The sequence below is a fragment of the Megalobrama amblycephala genome, linkage group LG6 (assembly GCF_018812025.1).
Source record: "Megalobrama amblycephala isolate DHTTF-2021 linkage group LG6, ASM1881202v1, whole genome shotgun sequence".
Taxonomy (NCBI): Eukaryota; Metazoa; Chordata; class Actinopteri; order Cypriniformes; family Xenocyprididae; genus Megalobrama; species Megalobrama amblycephala.
The window spans coordinates 27,996,118-28,016,935 of NC_063049.1; the positions used below are offsets into that span (position 1 = coordinate 27,996,118).

At 39.0% G+C, this 20,818-nt stretch overlaps 1 protein-coding gene across 2 annotated transcripts in view; it reads left to right on the forward strand.

Annotated features, from left to right (window-relative positions):
- Nucleotides 1–20,818, forward strand: part of plekhm3 (pleckstrin homology domain containing, family M, member 3) — a 46,338-nt gene that overhangs the window by 1,633 nt on the left and 23,887 nt on the right. For both annotated transcript variants that reach the window (XR_007185308.1, XM_048193657.1), the window contains exons 2-5: nucleotides 1,627–2,522; nucleotides 6,732–7,679; nucleotides 15,765–15,910; nucleotides 16,097–16,290. Coding sequence is in view for 1 of the 2 variants with exons in the window: in XM_048193657.1 (XP_048049614.1) it covers nucleotides 2,069–2,522; nucleotides 6,732–7,679; nucleotides 15,765–15,910; nucleotides 16,097–16,290 (1,742 nt within the window). In the remaining variant the exon portion in view is untranslated. The remainder of the gene's footprint in view (nucleotides 1–1,626; nucleotides 2,523–6,731; nucleotides 7,680–15,764; nucleotides 15,911–16,096; nucleotides 16,291–20,818) is intronic.

Genomic DNA, 20,818 nt, shown 5'->3' on the forward strand with positions numbered 1-20,818 from the left:
TCGGACAGGTTTGAGAAGCACTGGTTTAGTTAAATTTGCAGAACACAAGTCTTTGGTCTCTGCAATATTACTCTGGTACAAAACACACAAGAGGCAGAATGTTGCAGAATGTTTACCATGGTGTCAATCATTGCAATTTCTCATATTTAAGTACAGTTGTCACTCCTGAAACTTTAGTGTGTACATGGCGTTACACACCCTCATGTCACTCTGATCCTGTATGACTTTTCTTTCTTCTGTGGAACACATTTATCCACGGCCTTCATTTTAGTAGCATGAAATTGACGATGCCTTGCTATGATTTGTGCCTTGAGTTTGAAGAATGTAGAGACTTTTTTTTAAAAGAAAAAAATCTCTCTTTTTTGTATTTCACATAAGTCATAAAGGTTTGGGATGACATAATGGTGAGCAAATGATGACAGAATTTACATTTTTGTGAGAACTATCACTTTGAAGTTTTGATACTCATTATTTTATAATATAGCTTGATTTGAACTCATGCAGATTTGCTTGTTTTGTTGGTGGGTTTTAAACCAATGGAAATATCCATTTGCACAGCTGTCTGTTTGTCTGCATTTATCTTTCGTTCTTTGTTTTCTCTTAGTTTTCCCATGGGTTTGGTGAGCCTCTGCTCTGAGATGATGTAATGGTCTTTTTAATAATTGATGGTTAAAAGAAAGTGAAAGACCCTTAGCCGGAGTGCAGAGGAATCAATGTTAGTGCGGGAGGATGTAGACATGAGTAAGATGAGGAGAGGCTGCATAATCAGGTGAAAAGAAAACAGAACCAATCCGTGCTCATGTTTAGAGAGGCAGGGAACCCTACCCAGGCTGGAAACGTCCAGTGATGTCATTGGTTTGTCTGTGTGCCGAAGCTCTGGACATAAGGTAGCCTGCTGAACGGATTCCACGGTGCCAAGGTAGTAGCGTGAAATTGACAATGTCTTGTTATGATTGTGCCATGACTGTAAACACAGGTCAAGGTGAGCGGAGTTCAGCTGCTGTATCAAAAGAAAGCAGCATTATGGGCCATTCACACAAAACAGGTTTTGGTTTTTGCATTTAAGTGGAATAGGAAAGAGTGCAGACTCTTGAAATTTGAGCTACTCTTTCTGTGCATGATGCTGAAAAAACAGCAAGATGTGGTGCAACAGGGAAAGTTGTCCATTGCAGACACGAACTGCATCCGAAGTCTGATAGGTAGGTGCCTCATTTGAGTAGGTACCACAAGTTGAGCACATTGAAAAGTATGTTCTTTATAGAAGTAATCTCTAGTTTGAATGTAATATGTATTACATTCACCATGTTGTTGACATGCCAACCTCACAGAGTTGCTGGCTATGTAGAGCATTCAGAATCAGTCTATTGCAGAGAGCATATCACCTTAGAAGGCAGCATGTCTATATAGGTGGCAGACAGCAAGGAAGCTCACTAGGGTTTGGGTTTTCAGAAAAGCTTGATTGGTTTTTCAGAAAAATGACTTGTTTTTATTTTATCAACTGTTGTACAATTCCTGAATCTGATGTCATACTTTTTGCTAGGAGGCTCATCATACTAGAACATCAGCTGTCCAAAGAGTTATTTTGTTGACCGTATTGTGCTTTTCTTTCTGTTTGTCTAAATTTAGGATGTCGGGCTCTGGGGAAGGACGTCCTGGTGCCGTCTTGCATTTATCACTCACTGAATTACCGCCTTACTGACTGCAGTGATTTAATTGAGGCACTTGTCTGAATGAGGCAACACCTGCTCTAGACAGCTCTGAGTTTGCACTCGGGTTCTGCTGACTTCACCTTAACCAGTGGTGATACTGATAGCTGGCACAGCGGTCAGTTCTCATTAGGTGCTTGATTAACAACGTTGGCTCATAAAGTGACAGTACTGGAAGGGGTTCAGGCCTTTGTGGACCATCTGTTTTGCCACACTCCTTTTGGGTTCAGATAGCAGATGTTCCGTCTGCGGTGTCTTGAGGCTTCTCGATCCTGCCCTGTCTACCCTCGCACACGCAAGGAATCGGTTCATTTGCCCCACCCCTCCACTTCTGCTTCTGTGACGCCAAAACTGTTGAGGTGATGGAGGGTCTGGAGGTCGAGGACATCAGCCCCGCCCTCGAGGCCACTGAGGACTACCTGCACTGCCTCGCTGACAATCAAGGGGATGGCCAGGTACGTCCGCCCAAGCTTAAAGAGGCGTCCACCATGGACAAATTGAACTCCAGTGGGGTGTGGGGGCTACTGACAGGAAAGCAGTCTGAGATATCACCAGGCAATATGGCCTGGGCAGAGCAGACGTCCTTCAGTGTGCTGGGCCTACGACATGGAAAAAGGAACCGGGCACGATCCACCAATGATTTGGCGGCTCATGCCAAAGAGACAAACTCCACCAGCAATACATCCAATGGCGGCTTCAAACGTGGCCACAACCGCTCCCGTTCAGACGTCAACAACCGCACTTACACCGATAATGGCATGCCAGCCATTGACAAAAATACATTCAAGAACATGGCACTGAACGACTACAGAGATGGTAAGAATTAAACTAAAATTATACTGTCTTGTTTTATTATTTATACATTTAATTTGAATTGATGTGTAGTGCAGACATGAAACCAGGTGTTTCACTTATAAGATTCCAGCGACAGGAAATTTGTCCATCCACATCAAAGTGCTGAGTGATTCCATAAAATCATGGCCAATCAGAATTTTTCCCATAGGGATTTTAAAAGATTGTTTTTGTAGAGTTATATAACCCATAAAATCAACCAGCTGCAAGGTGAATCATAACATTAAAAACTTTTTAATTTTTAAAAATTAAATTGATTTTTAACCAAAAAGCATTTGAAAAACAAAAAGGCAAAGGTGCAAGACTGTGTACTTAGCAGCTTTAATGATGGAAAGAAGTACAATACTTGGTGCATTGCGACTGTCATAATCACTTTGTTACTTTGACTTTGGACCAATGAGATTTCACAGTCCCACTTGTCACTTATTGTGGCTGGTTAGGACAAAAACTCAACATGGAAAAAACTCTCAACTTTTACTGATTAGCACATGACCATGTCACGCCTGTTTAGGACGTGGTATTATTTTTACAGCTGTTACCTTCGAAAGACTATTCAGTTGCTCAAATGACGAAGTTTGTCACCACTTTGTACTCCTTATTAAAATGTCATATGATGTTGTAGCTTTTATCTCCTTACACCTGTGATTTGTTGTGTCTATGTCTCTGTCAACACCGCTCACCTGCGCTCTTTGCAGGAATCACGTCCTTTTATGTTGAGGGGTTCAATGAGTGTTTGCTTACTTATGGTTTGGCCTGTTTGTTTGTTTCTGTGTGTTTTTTTTTCTGAAGGGTTTTAGTCAAGGTCATACCAGAACAAGAACAGTAGAAACCCAGAGGCATATTGTGATTAACATGCTACTATGATTTAACACAATACATGTTCACCAATATAAATTGTCTCTTTGTTTTAAAGCTTTTTATATATCCGGTGTAGTCTGGTTTAATTCTATATTAAATCATTTTGAAAAGGCTGATTTATTTCTACATCCAATAAATCAGAACTAGGATTTTCAAATCGGCAGGTGATACCAATCCTCTTGGCTGTCCTTCCTTCCGTATTAAAACTTAATGGGGCAAATTGTTAATTACAGAAAAATGTGCCAAAGGGAGCAACTGGAAATAGAAAAAAGTTCCACGCTCGAATGCCCACCATTTCTTCAATGACTGAGATTGAATCCTAGGTGACATTAAGATATTGGCAACCCACCCAGTTTCTAATTCTGATAGATCTACTGATTAAGACTGGAGAAACCCATGCACCCTTCACTGCACAGTGTTTGTGCTACGCTTGACTTGGCTCTGTAGTTCATTACAAGCGTCAATTTCAATATAGTCTTCTTTGTTTGCACTTATTTTTCAACGTCTTGTTTTTAACTAAGAGACTGGTCTTAGATTCAACTTAACTTATATATGTATATATTTTTTTTTATTCAGCAAGGATGCATTAAATTGATCAAAAATTACAGTAAATGCATTTATAATGTCTAAAATATTCCTATTTCAAATAAATGCTGTTTTTTGAACTTTCTATTTCTATACTTCTATTCACAGGAATAAATTACATTTGAAAATATATTACATAGAAAACAGTTATTTTAAATTGCAAAAACACTCCAGTTTTTACAGTAGTTTTTATTAAATAAAAATTTGGCTTTGGTGAGGATAAGAGATTTCTTTCAAAAACATAAAAAAAAATTTTACTGACCCTAAATTGAACAGTAGTGTAATTTTCGTCTCTGGCCCTCTGCATGGATTAGCAATTTTATCACCATACAAGGTTAGTGATTGTTAAAATAGGTCAGATTTTTGATGGTATCTGAGGGTTAGTGCAACAGAACTTACTAGTCGTCTTTAATTAAAGTGCTAAATGGACAGAGATTATACTCCCAACATTTCAGATGTGTTTACCATGATGTCATGTTATGATGTGACTCTGTGCTTTCTGTGTTTGATTACAGCAGATCTGAACTGAGCCGTGCCTACTCATTTGCATGTTTATTGGACCTCAAACAGTAAATTTTTATTGTTAGTTGAAAACGGTTATACAGATCTTAAATTGGATTTATGCTGCAATCACAATCTGAAGCAAATTGCAGGGGTTTTGGTTAAATGGTTAGGGAGTCAATCAAGATCGCTTGATTGCTTTGGTCTTTTATGTCAAACTAAACCAAATTAACCCATCATCACCACGTAGGTATACTATTTATTTTGAGTTAATGTGTTAGTTTCAGAGACCGTAATATTGTGAAATATTATTACAATTTAAAACAACTGTTTTATATTTGAATATATTTAAAAGTTTTATTTATGTGATGCCAATGCTACATTTTCAGCAGCCATTATTTCAAGTCTTCACTGTCACATGATCCCTCAGAAATCTGCTGAGAAACATTTCTTATTATTATCAATGTTGAAAAATTTTGATTATTTTAAAGTTCACCACAGCAGCATTTATTTTTAATATATTTTCTTCTAGCAATGTAAAAGTAATCTTAAAATTGTCCAGATTACTTTGGGATTCACTCAGATCCTTTCTGATCCATTCTGTCTGTATCTATCTTCTTTTTTCCCTTCCTGCTCCAATTTTGAGTCATCACTGATGACTGTTTCCCTCGTGCCCATCTGTGATTGGTAGCATCGCTATGACTGGTTATATGAGCCAGTCTTTCTCAAATAGGTCTTTTAGTAACTTGCTGAGGGAGCGGTCTTGGAAAGGTTCAGGCTCTGCGGGCTGACTGGCCTTGCACCAGCTCGCTAATTGGGTCATGTCAGCACGCCTCACGTCCTCTCTGCCGTGAAATTAGTAGTGACTCTTTCCATAGCTGCAAACTATGTACCTTTGAAGACCTCAGAGTGCATGGAGTCCCCAAACAGTGCTCCAGAGGCCCAAAGCACATCAGTTGTCGCAGCTTTTGCTGGCTACTCAGAGTAACCCAACCTTCAGAGCTCACAGTTTATCAGCAAAAAGTGGGAGGTGACTGTCTGTTATAAGTTACATATGTTATGGAAGGTGCAGTTTTGACTGGTACATTAGAGATAAGACTTAAAGAAAACAATACATTGGCATTTGCTTTTAATTTACCCTCCTCTTGGCCTCTGTGGGTTTCTATGTGTCTGGCCAGGCCCAGAAGTCCGGGGCACACAGCAGGTTCCCGAGGGTTGAGAGGAAAATGGGCAGTTTCCAGCCAAGGAAGTGTAAGGATGAGGGGTGTTGTGGACCAAGAAAGGAAAGGAGATAAAGGAGGGAGTATGTGAAAGAAATGGACAGAAAAAGGAAGGACTGAAAAGGAGTGCCAAAGATTAGGGGTCAGTCTTTGCCGTTTTGTTTGCACAGCAGCCCAACGCACAATAATGGTTCTTCCTGCTTTGCGGTGGCTGGATAGACTGCTATCGTGTAGCATAATAGCATCCATCATAGATGAGGTGAACATCTCTCACGCAGGGCTGCAGAGTAACATGAGAGAGGAGAGACGCTGGTTCTACTGAAGGAGGTACCAGTGAGGGCGTAATGGGCATTTAAAAGGAAAAATTAATTCATAATATTACTATATACATATAGCCCTTTTCAGGCAGGACAAGATCTTCATAGTTACTTAGGAGTTTTACATTCATACTTTTAATTTTATTTTCTCACACAACCTCTGTAAAAAATTACATAGCATTTTTGTTTGTAAATTGGCTAAAAAATGGCTTTTTTTGCTGATGGGTTAGAAATGTAATCCTCAAAAACATTTTTTAAAGGGATGGTTCACCCAAAAATGAAAACTATCCCATGATTTACTCACCCTCATGCCATCCTAGGTGTATATGACTATCTTCTTTTAGACAAACACAATTGGAGATACAATTAAATTTGTTTTTTTGCTAAAGTCCTCTGAAAAATTTAAATCTCTGAGAAATGTAAAAAAAAAAAAAAAAAAAAGTAATTTTGGCATTCCTTCCTACATGAAAAGGAAAAATAAGTTTTAATTCTTTCCATGAATTATGTCAAAAAGTCAAAATCAAGTCTTGTTTGCCTTGTGCAAGTCACCATAAAGTATTTGATCCACAATATTGCCTCAAATTGTCCTTTGCAATTACAGGTTTGTCCTTTGGCTTGATAGTCATTCATAGATATTTTTAGTCTATAATGTGTTTGCATTAAAGGTGCTCTTTCTGACTTTTCTTTTCCAGCTCATAAGGAGAGCAGCCCAAGCCTGGTGAAGCAGGGAACGCTAGAGCAGAGAGAGGGTCCGTGGGGACGGTGGACTGCCTGTCATGTGGAGCTTACACCCTGTGAGCTGCGTCTCTACAGCCTGGACAGCAGTGGCAACCAGCAGCTGTGTGCCGCCCTCTCGCTGTCCCACTGCCAAGGGGTGAGTGCTCCTCAGCCACAGGATGGACGTGTGCTGCAGGCCGTCTTCTTTAACAGCACCCGTGTGCAGTTGCGTGCACCATGCCAGTGGGAGGCACTGGAGTGGCGTAGACTCCTTTGGGAACGCGTCTTGGCCGCCCGTCCAGCCCATTGCAAAGGGGAGCCAGCTCGTGCCAGCTCCCCTACCCCCCACGAACCCGATCCAGACGCGGCGACTGTGCCAGCTCCTCGACCGCTGGTACGTCCCACGGCCCTACCACTGTTCACCCAGCACTGTGCCGATGTTCTTAAGGCTGGCCTTCTGCACCAACTCACTGACCTCAACAACTGGAGGGCCTTCACGTTTGTACTAAGCCGCACCGAGCTGCAAGCCTTCCCGACCGAGGGAAGAGGCCCGGTGTCGGAGCCGGTGCTGCGGTACCGACTGGCTTGCTGTTTGGCTGTGCAGCGGGATGATGAAGACGGAGGCACCAGCTCCCGCTTCCAGGCGGTCTTCCCTGATGATGTGCTACGCTTGCGGGCAGAGAGTGAGTCCAAAACCCAAGACTGGGTGGAGGCCCTAAGAACAGCAGCGATGGCTCAGCGGCCACAACTGGAGAATAATCAAGTCCCCAGCGGAGTGCTGATGAGGAGTAAGCCAGCCAGGGAGCGACGGCAGAGGGAAGCCCAGAGAGCTAAACGACAGTCCGTCACCACTAGCTTTCTCAGCATCCTTACCTGCCTGGCTGTAGAAAAGGGTCTCACTGCTCAGAGCTTCCGATGTGCAGGTGACCACCTCTCTATAATGCACTTAACATTTCCTAATATTGCTTTTTGGGTTTGGTTCATCGTCATTAAAATGATCAGGAAGATAATGCCTTCACTTATTACGCATTCATTTGTATTTGTTGTGGCACAAACATGCCTGCATAATTAGTGTTGATTATTTTCCTTTGTTGGGGGCCCAAATGTGATATATCAATTAAAAGATCAATTAATTTACTTAGAAATTGATAAGTTAATTGAAACCAACATGTGCAATGATAATAAAATGGAAAAAGCAATAGACAAATCATTTTGTGCATGTCTCAAATTAAAATATATATTTTTATATTTTTATTATTTTTATATTAGTAATGAATAAACCTATTTAATGAACTCTTTAATATTCCATAAATTTGTTTGTCAGATTTATTATTGAATATTTAATATTCAAAAAATGATTGAATATTTATTGAATATTAAATGTATATTTGACACTAAATATTGTATTTTCAATTTGCTCATTTATCTGTGGTTTTTAATTGATTATTTTTAATTTATAAGAAGAAATTTGTTGTTTATCAATGTTAAGTGATTGCTTCACTGATTGATTTATTAAATTTTTTAGCCTTTTTTTAATTCATTGAGTCATAATTTTCTTAAATGATTGAGTGTCACATCTGGCCCACATAATAAATGCTGAATATAATCATGAAATTAGAAACCTTCTCCTCAATGAAATCCAACAACAAGTGGTCACGAGACACATTTGATATGCATGTACTTACCAGGTATAACAAGCAGCAATGTGTCTCGGCTTACCACTTGAGGTCGTAACGCTTGACAAATGTTAATATCAATTGTAAACAGGGCTAAAATCATAATCATCTTGTTATTTTACTCTTGTTGCAATGTCACATTTTTTATATTCTCAGATCTGAATCTGGCATCACAGTTCTAAGGCTGCCAGCTCATATCGACTCCTTAACTTTGATTTTTGCCTTTCGAAAAGGCCATGACTTTATGAACTGCAGCCTTTCTCCATGAGTCAAATGACTCAGCAAGCTCACTCAACCCTCAAAGAAATAGATGTTCCACTAACTAAAGAATTGTTTCAATTTTCAAATGCCACATTTTTCAACATATGCCACATGATATGAATCGCTCAAACAAGCAAGAAGCCTTTATACAAAACCAACCCTGGTCTGTAATTTGAGCGTCATCTCTTCTTTCCAAATACTGTTTGATTGTGTTGATGTCTGTGGCTTTGCTATGGTGGCCTTCAAGGCCAGGTAGATATCTGAGCACAGTTATATCGTTTTGCAGTATATCAGGCTTTGTCTATCACTTTCTTTTTTTGGTGTGAAATTTCCACCCTTGAAGTGGATATGAATGAATGAAATGCTTTCCACTGTGGTTGTAACAACCAGCTTTTTAATGCAGGATATTTGAAAGCCTCACTGAACAAGGACAGCAGGCACCTGACGATAATTGGCCCATATAAAGCGGAAAAAATCCCCTTTTAGAATCAAAGGCTCCCTGGATGCTGCGATCTGTGCGGAAGCTAATTGTTTGATTCGGGGCCACGAAAGAGATTTTTTTGAATGGGACGTGTCGGCCTAAAAAGAACAGAACAGCTGGGTACATCCCTGCACTCGGCAGCCTCTCTCTCTTAGTCTCTCTCTCTCTCTGTGTCTTTGTTTTTCATCTCTCTTGTAAGTATATTTTTGTCACACAAAAACTTTTTTTTTTACCCTTTTTTATTCCCCCAAACAGATGCTCACACCTTCTTTTTCTTTGCATTATCAACACTATATTACTTATGACATTTGTGATGTGTGTTTGTAATTTTCAATTGTTTAAAAGATTGCTTCCGAGGTAGAACTGCTCACTAAATACACCCCATCTTTCTCAAATGTTAACCTTAACCATAACTGCACCCAAAATGTCGCATAATAACAAAACAAACTGATTTGTCATTTCACATGTCAGTCAGAAGGGCCTGTCCTGTCTATCTTGTTATGTTTCGGTCTATTCTTGGCCAGAAAAAGTTACAAAATGGACCAGATCAGTCACATCAATTGAAAATTATGGACCAGTCAGAAAATTTTGGCGGTGAGACAGGTACCTTAAAGGGATATTTCACCCAAAAATGGAAATTCTGTCATTAATTACTCACCCTCATATTGTTCCAAACCCATTTATCTTCGGAACACAAATGGAGATCTTTTGATGAAATCTAAGAGCTTTCTGTCCCTCCATAAACGGCTACGCAACTGACACTTTGACGCTTCAAAAAGTTCATAACGAGATCGTAAAACTAATTCATATGAATTGAGTAGTTTAGTCCAAATTTTCTGAAGACTCAATCACTTTAAATGCTAAATTAATTTATAGGCTTTTATTCACATATAAACATTGATCAGCGGACATAAACAGAAGCTCAATCGAACCTGATTGACGTGTGAGAACAAACCTCTTGCGGAAGCTCAAACGTGCTGCGTAACGCACGAGAATGAACCTCATTGGTGCTCATGTTTACCACAACTGATGTGTGAGTTGATGAATGTTTATATGTGAATAAAAGCCTAGATGGGATCGTGTGAAAATTTGGACTAAACCACACAATTCATATGGATTAGTTTTACGATCTCGTTATAAACTTTTTAAAGTGTCAAAGTGTCAGTTGTGTAGCTGTCTATGGAGGGACAGAAAGCTCTCGGGTTTCATCAAAAAGGTATTAATTTGTGTTCCGAAGTTGAATGAAAGTCTTACGGGTTTGTAACGACATGAGGGTGAGTAATTAATGACAAAATTTTCATTTTTTGGTGAATTATCCCTTTAAGTATATTGAGTGATGATATTAGCATGTTTAAGAAATGGGCCTTCAGACTCCTTGAGACTGTTCTACTCTCTATTCCATCATGTTGTTGTTTCTAAAATTCAAGAACATGTTCTCTGTGCATGTGCCCTGAGAGGATTGGATCTAGTGTGGGTGAGAATGGGCTCATCCATTGCATGGTAGACACACAAGACATTGTACCGGTCTGGGTTGATGATTGGATGTAGTAGTGGCTCTTCATTATGAGTTTTGTTTCATTGCTGTTGCAGTCTTTTATCTTGCCCTGTTTTGTTCTGTCATTTGTTCACTTCGCAATACCTCTTGGCCCCAGATTTTCCGCATCCACAAAAGGTTCTGTCAGCTAACCCAAGGTTATTGAAAGGGGTTGTGATGCATTCACATTAGTTAAAGGTGAGTTGAAGATCCTAAAGAGGAGAACAACTATTGAAATGCAACAATAGAAAAGAAGGAATACTTATCCCTGCCTTCATCTGAATATATTTTAAACTTACCATCTGTTGTGTCTGTTAGGATTTTGGTTCTTCCTTGCCCAAAGAAGGAAGAGCATTCGTGCTAGATGCCTAATTAGTGGTTGACCAGAGTTGTATATGTTTGTTCTTATAGAATGAATACTGATCACTACTCTTTGGTTCTTTCATGATTGCAATGCATTGTGAAATCTGAAATTCTAACCTCTTTTCAATTTTTAATATATTTCATGCATTTTATTCCTGTCAAGGCATTCTTTAAGCAAATAACTTTCAGCAGCCCTTACTCCAGTCTTCAGAGTCACTTGATCCTTCAGAAAAAAAAAACAAAATCTCACTGACCTCATACTTTTGAAAGGTAGTGTGTGTGTATATATAATATAGCATTGTGATCGTCAAAGATTTTATTTTTCCTTTAGTGCTTTATTGGGTTATTCATTAAATGAGTTTCAGCCTCTGCGTGTGTTGCGACCAATCCCGGTTGTCCATTTCACTCTAGCTCGTCTCCCATCAAAACGCTGCTTATCAACACTCAGTGAGCAAACTCTTTTCAAATCAATAGGCAGACAGAATAACAGGACTTTAAGAGGGTCATGCATGTCGTCCATTTAAAGTAGAAGAAGAGACCCGTCCTCTTACCTTCTTTTCTCAAGCGCACACACACACCCTTTTTCTCAAGCCAAATCACATAGATTGCTTGAACACAGCTTGGGCTTTTTTCCACACACTTCCACTAAAGTATCCTGTAGAGCGTACAAGGACAGCAGATCAAATGGGAAGATCCAGCTGTAGGTGGGAAAAGAGGGAGTGCTGGGTCAGGTGGATAGAATGGGGTCCAAAGGACTGCTGTTTACATCAAAAAGATGGACAGTGCATCTGTCTCAAGCAAACACATGTGTGAGCACACTTACGCACGCACAACCTTATGCCATCTTTTTTTTTTTTGAAGTGGATGTCAGCTTGAATAGGGGACATCAAAGCTGGGGCCTTGTCTTCTTTCACGCTTATGGAGCCACAAAGCCCCACCCTGGGGTTCTTGTCCCATGGAACTCGGCGGGCTGCTTGAAAGTGGCGCGAGTCACAGCCTTTGCAGCAAGAAAACAGCGAGACCTTTCTTGCACTGAAGGACCGAACACCTCCTCCAGATCTGTCACATTTATTCTACTACAAAACCATTGTGCAAGTGGCACCTCAGAGCACCCCACTTCACCTCTCTTTTCCCTGCAGATAGTTGTCATTTTAGGACAACAGGGTGCTGCTGAAAATGAAAGAGGGGAATCTTGCAGACAGTCATGGATTGAACACATCAAACGCCTCTTGTTTGGCATGGCTCCCTGTTTTTCCCACACTCTCAGGTTGGCCTCACTTTTTGTGCATGGAACTTGCCGTTCCCCTCCACTTATGCTTGGCTATGAGATTGGGAAATGTTAAACTGTATTCAATTCATGGAATTGAATGAGCGGCACATGTGTGCCAACTTCAAGGCCGGAGTTTCAACCTGCTAGAATGTATTGGATGCTTCAATTGGCTCTGTTTTTTTTTTTTTTTTTTTTTTTGATGTCCACAGACTTCACTGAACCCTCAGTGGCGTACTTGGGGATATTTTCTGTACTGTCTGGCTGTACTGTGCAAACTTGCACCTTGTGTGTTTGAATGTATGTGGGAACTCATGCGTGGGGCTGTGCTTTACTGGCACAGACTGTGATGTTCACAATACACAGAGCCTGCGGTTTCCAAGCGGCCAACTCCTTCTCAGAAGTGACATGCTCTCTGGCCACTGTCCAGAATCTCTTTAGGCCAACAGGCTTTGGTGGAAATGGATTAGACAGTTTCCTTGAAAGCTCGGTCAGATCATTTTGGTCTAATGTAACTCTTCCAGATGTGTTAATAATTGTTTTGGCACTATGTTTACATGCAATTAAAGGGTTAGTTCACCCAAAAATGAAAATTCTGTCATTAATTACTCCCCCTCATGCCGTTCCACACCCATAAGACCTTCGTTCATCTTCGGTATATGACTCGTCCATAGACGGCAATATAACCACCACCTTCAAGGTCCAGAAAGGTACTAAAGACATGGTTAAATCAGTTAACATGACTGCAGTGTTTCAACCTTAATTTTATGAAGTGACGGGAATAATTTTTGTGTGCAAAAACAACAAAAAATGACTGGCGACCAGGGCGGGCGAGAGCCGTGAGGGAACGGCGCAAGGCCGGTGGCGCGAGAGTTAACGAGCTACACCTGGGAGGCGCACCGGCCTTGAGTCTCTCACGGAGGAGCTCCGGGAGCATAAAAGGAGGAGCGACGACAGTGAAGGACGAGAGAGAGGACCAGGCCTGGATATTATTTTATGTTTTATTATGTTTGTGTGGCCGGCAAACGTCCGCGAGGGTCTGCCGGCATTACTTTCGTTTTGTTCTTTGTTTATTTTGGTATTAAAGTTTTGTTGAATGTTCGCCGGTTCCCGCCTCCTTCCCGTACATACGAACTGTGTTACAATGACTATTCAACAATATCTTCTCTTCGGTGTCATTCTCAGCGTATGGGTATAGCTAAAGGCACAAGTAGACTCCATTTGATATAGCGTGTGTGAAAACAGTTGCTAGACACGTGCACACTAGAAAGTCCTTGTTCAGTGTCTGCGCTATATACACTGAACAAGGACTTAGGAGTGCAAGGAGTGAGCTGATCGTACGTTGTAGCCTACGTGTGGTTAGAAAAATCAGACGTGCGTACTATGCTGCTGTGATGACAAAATTAATGTCATGCACACTTTATGCATATCCTAGCATATACGTAAAAACTGACAAAAGTAATATTTGCAAAGTCGGGCTAAGAGCATCGACCAGCATCTGTTTACTTCAGTCAGACTAGAATTGGCTGATGCATGGTTTGTACATTGTGTAATGTATAATTGGACAGACAGATGAACACTTTAGCTTGAATTTACACATCCATCCTCTTTTTTTTATTCCACAGCATGTGACGTGAGCTGTTAGTTGCTGATTCTTCCATGAGGTTATACAGAAACTATGCTTTGGAAGCCGGTGTAATGCATACAAACGTTGTCGTCAAGTTTTGAGTCACTGCTGCCCCTTTCATTTTTGCACAATTTTTGTTTTCCTTTTGCTAAAAAGCACAGCCTTAACTAGCTCTATCTTAATAACAGTCTCCGTAGCATGAGCGCTGTACAACGATGTGCTATTTATGGAAAAGGGCGGTATTTGTGGGTTTACTCTCTGCATGTATGCTGATTACAAGGCAGCTCTGACACACGACACCCTGCTGCTTGGTCTGTGGTTCAGTCCAAATATCAGGCGCCCATCAGCTGTGGCATGGGGGACACCACCTCTGACTTTTTATAGTCTGGGGTCCCTGCCCCTAAAAACCTCAAGTTTACATTGGCAGCACAGTGCAGCGCATGATGCTAGCGCCTAACCTCAGCTAGAACAACCCATTACGTATTGGTTTGGAAGTGGAATAGAGTGAATTTTTCTTTTCTTGGTCCAATATGGCTGTATTTCTTGGCAACGTATTGTCAAGAGTCACAGAATATTTTTTGCCCAGTCTTTTTTTTATTATTATTTTTTGTTTTATTATACAGCTAACACAGTTCTCTTTAAATGTCTGCAGTGCAACAAGTGGCATGCTCAATGTTAATGTCACCATTATAGCCTGTGTACCCCTTTCACTGTTATTTGTATGGAAACAGCAGTATGAACATTCTTCTAAACATCTCCTGTTGAGCTCCACTTAGGAAAGAACATATTACAGGATTGGAATAGTACATAACAGAATTGCCTTTTATTTGTGACTCTTTTCAATCTTATGGTAAATTATGTAATTCTGCTTACAGTCAAAGATGCATGTACTTCATCACTGTTTTCAGCTTGGTCCTTTTCAGTCAGCTAACAATGCTTCAAAAATAGACCTACAGCATTGCCTATAAACACTGTAATCAGAGTCTCCCTCTACAGATATTTGTAGCGATAACATTCTGCCTCCCTCTTTTGGAGACTGTGTTTTCTGACTTGTTTTTGTCCTCTCTATCCTACCACCCATCTTGTCCACATTTCTTCTTCTCCCTATGAAGTGTATAGCTGACGCTACGCTCCACCGAAAAGATTGCACAAGTCTATATCCGTCTGTGCCTGTTCCTTTCATTCTCTCTTTTTATTCTTTGAACATCCACACTGTCCCGGCTCTGGTTCTCCCAGATGGTTAGGATAGGGGACACCTGCCATGTTCACAATCACCTGTTTTGGTTCCTTCGGGATAAGCCCTTTGGGAGCGTGCCGCCTGAACTGTTTGAAGACAGCTTGAACAAGACTTTTTAAAGACAAAGCAAAGCACTTTCAGGAGATATCTTGTATTAAATGTGCTCAGTATTTGTGCCTGTTCAGTACTAAGAAGCATGTGGATTCTTTCTGTTGTGTCTGGACAGGTAAAACCTTTTTTAGTTTTGTTTTTTTAATCAGTGACTCACGCGCTGGCTTTTGTGTAGTATAAATCTTTTGAAATGTCTGGATCATCTGTTATATTTATCTGTGTTTAAACCGGGGTTTTGTCGTAAACCTTGACATATCAGCCCATTACCCAAAAAGATTGATCACCTTCCACTAATGATTGTCAGGTTTTAACAGGGTCATGCCCTCATCAGTAGATTAGGTAGTCATTAACATTGTCATTAACCCAGACTTGATCTCTCCCATCCCCAGGTTTGATTTGTGAGTTGTTTGAGGTTCCTCCTTTTTATTGTTGCTTTGTTTTTTCCATTCAGGATGTCAGAGGCCAGTGGGTCTGTCACGAGGCAAAGCTAAAGTTTGCTCTTACAGCGGCTGGTACTACTGTCCAAGTTGTCATCAGGACAACCTCTTCCTCATACCTGCTCGTCTACTGCACAATTGGGACACTAATAAACACAAGGTATGTGTACAGACCTATTAACCCAATCCATATCTTCAATATTGTTAATAATTCTGTAAGTTTCCTTGGTGCATTTGAGTTTAGAAATCCGCTTTTGCATCAACCAACAAAACAAGCCAAACTCAAGACATCCAACAAAAGCTTAAATGGATTACCTTTAACAACATTGTTGACATTGTGATTCAGGTGTCGAAACAAGCGAAGGAGTTTCTGGAGTTTGTTTATGAGGAGCCGTTGTTAGACGTCCAGCAGTTGAACCCGTGTCTGTATGAGCATTGCGAGGCGTTGGCGGCCGTTCTCAAACTGAGACAGCAGCTCCAGTCTCTCAGGGCCTACCTCTTCAGCTGCCGGGCCACAGTGGCAGAAGACCTCCGCCGCAGGTGAGCCATGTCTTAGAACAGGTAGAGGACAGATAGGAAAAGTGAGAGCAAAATGGTATATTTTGATAACGTACATGTATCATCTTTTGTTGTATTTGAATCAACAACATTTTGTTTACCAGCCCCATTGTGCTTTATTAACCACTGTGATTACCGAACCAGCAGATTATTGAAAATGACAGTTACTGCAGTACACTCTTAAAATAAAGGTTCCAAAAGGGGAAGCCATTTTGGCTCCATTTCAGTGAACAGTTCTTAAAAGAACCATATTTTTCTTAGTGTGAACATTTTAATGAGCACCTTTTTTTTTTTTCCTTTTCCATTATAAAGAACGTTTTGTGCAATGGAAAAGCTGATGCATGTTAAAGGTTGTTTTTGGAACCATTATCAATGCCAATTAAGGATAAATGATTTAAATTATTAATTATTTTTAAGAGTGTATAGTGGTCAGCCAATAAGGATGTATCAGTTGCTAATGTGACTATTTAACACAATTTAATGATTGTAGGAGTCATGTACTCAAAATTGCTGAAATTAAATGCATTATAAATATAAATATATTTATTTATATATTCTTAAAAGCATATTTACTCAAAAACAAATAAACAAACATTGTTTTATTTGTTTTTTGAATCCATTTTAAATTGTTTTTCTTATTCTTATGTTTATTTTAATAAAAAATTGCACACAAGGTGCAAAATCTTTTTTTTTTTATTAAAACTACTTTAATAAAAAATTGCAAGTACGTTGAATTGCCATGAAATGTGCTATATCCTCCTGAGAACCAGATTTTTTTGTGTGTGTGGATTTAGTTTTTTTATTGTCATTACATTGTTTGGAGCATAAGAAACAAATGGATTTTTATTTTTTATTTTTTTTATAGATATTTTATTCATATCTTATGCTATGTTGTGCAGGTCTCCATTATTCAAAAAATAACAAGACATGAAAAGACACGTAGGCAAAAACAAGGATTATTTTTTTTTTTTTCATTTTTCAATCAGTTTTTAGGTTTTAGGATTTTCTTTAACCAAACATTACCAATGTTTCTCAACTATGTTATGAAAGAAATAGCAGAATGATTTGATATACTATTTTACTTTATGCGATATGTGTGTGTAAAATAGCCATAAATGGATAGTCTCATTCTATGCTATGCATCTATACATTGTATCTAATTTGCATATTAATGTGTTCTTGGGGCAACATGTAATGAAAAAGAAGTGTAAAAATGGGAGTAATAATTGGCGACTTTTTCATAAAAATATCTAATATTTCATAGGAATATTGATATATAATTTCTTTCCCTATTCACTTGTCTTCAAAAATGCCTGATTTACATGCTTTAAATCAATGTCCTGTTTCGTAACAGAAAGTCATATTCTGATTTGAAACCCCATAACAATTTCCTGAGTTGTTGATTTATGACAAACAATTTGAAAATTAGTGAGGTTTAGATGATAATTACAATATATTATCATATTTCCATATGAGTGCTAAATTTGATCATTAAGTCAATGTTGATCATTCAGTTATTTTTAAAGACCAAGGAGAGGGAGTTGTCATTGTGAAACCTCCAAACATTTGGTATCTCTGAAAATCCCTGAATGTGCTCCTTACAGGACTGTGACATGTACGATGTCAGAGAAATTTGCTAAAATATAATGTCCACTACAGTAGACAAAAGTTTATGCTTGGGTCTCAGGAGAATATAAATAAACTTGCTATAATATATACACTCTAAAAAATGTTTGGTTAAATACAACCCATGTTGGGTTGAAAATGGACAAACCCAGCAATTGGGTTGTTTTAACCCAGTGGTTGGGTTAAATGTTTGCCCAACCTGCTGGGTAGTTTTATTTAACCCAACTACTGATTAAAAATGACTATATGGCTGGCTTAAAATGATTCCAAAATAGGTGAGAAATTAAAAATTAGACACATAATTACTAGAGGCAACAATAATAATCAAAAGGTGTACATTTATTAATAAGCAATTTAATACATGTTTATTGTTTATTATTCATTATCTTATTAATAAATGCTCATTTATTAAACATATTAATAAATGTTAATTTCCAGCATATTTTGGGTTCATTTTAAGCAAGCAATACAGTAATTTTTATACAACAGTAGAGTTAAATAAAACTACCCAGCACGTTGGGCAAACATTTAACCCAGCATTTTTTAGAGTGTAATAAGCTTGTTTCAATTTTATTTAATTTTTTGGCCTTGATATTGGTTGACCACAACTATAGTATTGTTCCTTAGTTTCCAAGGAATCAAACAGTCATTTGCTACCATTTTTAAATGAATTATTTCTTGTAGTCTGTTTGGGAAAGTGTCAAGGTGAAAGTTTAATGTTGCACAACTTCTGCTTTAAAAAAATGACAGGTTCAGTGATCCATGATCTGTGCAATTAATGAAACCGATCTCAAATTGGCTCTTGCCTATTGAAAAAGTTGTTACAATAACTTGAATCATATACACATGTAATAAAATGTGCAAAGGCCAGTTATTGTGGCTAATTTTATATAAAACACATGACCATGGAGCAAGAGCAAAAACTCACTGGGGAGACCAACGCAAGAGATTATATTGTTGTTAGTGACATCAAAACGGTTGAGTTATAAAGTCAGTAAGATAAGCTTAAGTTCATAAATACTTCATTGATATCAGTTCATGAGTGTATAAATATTTCCTGGTTGTAGTAGTCCAGTGATTCTGATAACAGTGTTTGATTTAGGTTTTCATGGATACACACTAAGCTTTTCCTCTCTATGTTCGATAGAGATTTATAAGATGGGACTGGAAGTAAATCTATATTGTGGAACAACTTATGTTGTTTCAAACAGGAAATTACCCTGTATTTGAAAAATAAATGCCTACCTGTAATAGCTACACCTTTGTCATGATAATAGCATTTTCATTATGCATTTGATGTAGGCTACATTACTGTGATAAATATTTGTAGAGTCTTGCAAGACGCATAAAATAGTGGTTGACTGCTGCTGGTCGCATCTGGTTTGTTGCTCTGCCCATGTGTACAGTAGAGGTAGCTTAGTCATAATATAGACACATATATTTCATAGTAGCACTGACAAAGTATGAATTTTAATGCCATTTCAAAGAATGTATTTGGTTGTTGGGAATAAGCAGATGTTTAGTGGATTCCTAAGGGCCATGTTCAGCAGGAATGTGAAGGAGCTGTGTTTATGCAAAGGTTTCGGCACTAAAAGGCTTGTCTATGTGATGAATGCTTTTTGCTCTTACAAGGGTCAGTGTGGAGACCATGAGATTGCGCTAAGATGCCTTAAACATTCACACCATGGGAGACGAAAGCTCTGTAATGAAATATCACATAATGGAAAGCTACCACCAGCTTTTCCCCAACAAATGGCTCAGCTTCTTTTATATTAACAGTTAAAGGGTTAGTTCACCCAAAAATGAAAATAATGTAATTTATTACTCACCCTCATGTTGTTCTACACCCGTAAGACCTTCGTTTATCTTCGGAATACAAATTAAGTTATTTTTGATTAAATCTGATTGGCTCAGTGAGACCTCTATTGCCAGCAATGTCATTGAACTTCTCAAGATCCAGAAAGATGCTCAAAACATATTTAAAACAGTTCATGCAAGTTCAGTGGTTCAATCTTAAGAGAATACTTTTTGTGTGCCAAAAAACCAAAATAACGACTTTTTAACAAATCTAGTGATGGCCGATTTAAAAACACTGCTTCGAATCTTTTGTGTCGAATCAGTGATTCGGATCGCGTGTCAAAATGCCAAACTTTGGCGCTCCGAATCACTGATTCGAAACAAAAGATTCGAAGCAGTGTTTTGAAATGGCCATCACTAGAAATCGCTAAAAAGTCAGTATTTTGTTTTTTTGGCACACAAAAAGTTTTCTCGTTGCTTTATAATATTAAGATTGAACCACTGTACTCACGTGCACTGTTTTAAATGTTTTGAGTACCTTTCAGGATCTTGAAGTTCAATGACATTGCTGTCTAGAGGCCTCGCTGAACCATCGGATTAAATCAAAATATCTTAATTTGTGTTCCAAAGATAAACGAAGGTCTTAAGGCCTTTGCACACTGAGTCCGAAATTTTCGCATGCGTTTTTTCGTATTCGCAATCCTAAAAATTCGTCACGCACAGAGACCTTGCACACTGAGTCCGATGCGTAAAAATTAATGCGTTGCGAAAAAATTGCAAAACAATACAAAATGAAGTCTTCAAGCAGTGAGCACGATTGTCGTCTCTCTTCTTAAAAAGAGAAAAAGAAAGAGGAAATATTGGGTCCATTCAATCCCGAGATTGCATTCAGAGAAAGGAGAATTCACCTCATCAAGGAGCTGCGGGATTATCCGAGCGTTTCAAAGTTTACTTCAGGATGTCAGTGGCTCTGTTTGATGCTTTACTACTGGCACAATCTGTCTTTATATTCGGTCTCTTTGTATTCCTCACGTTGTTTGTCATTCAGTGCTGCTGTTTTGTGCTGTAGACGACGTGGATCAACTTG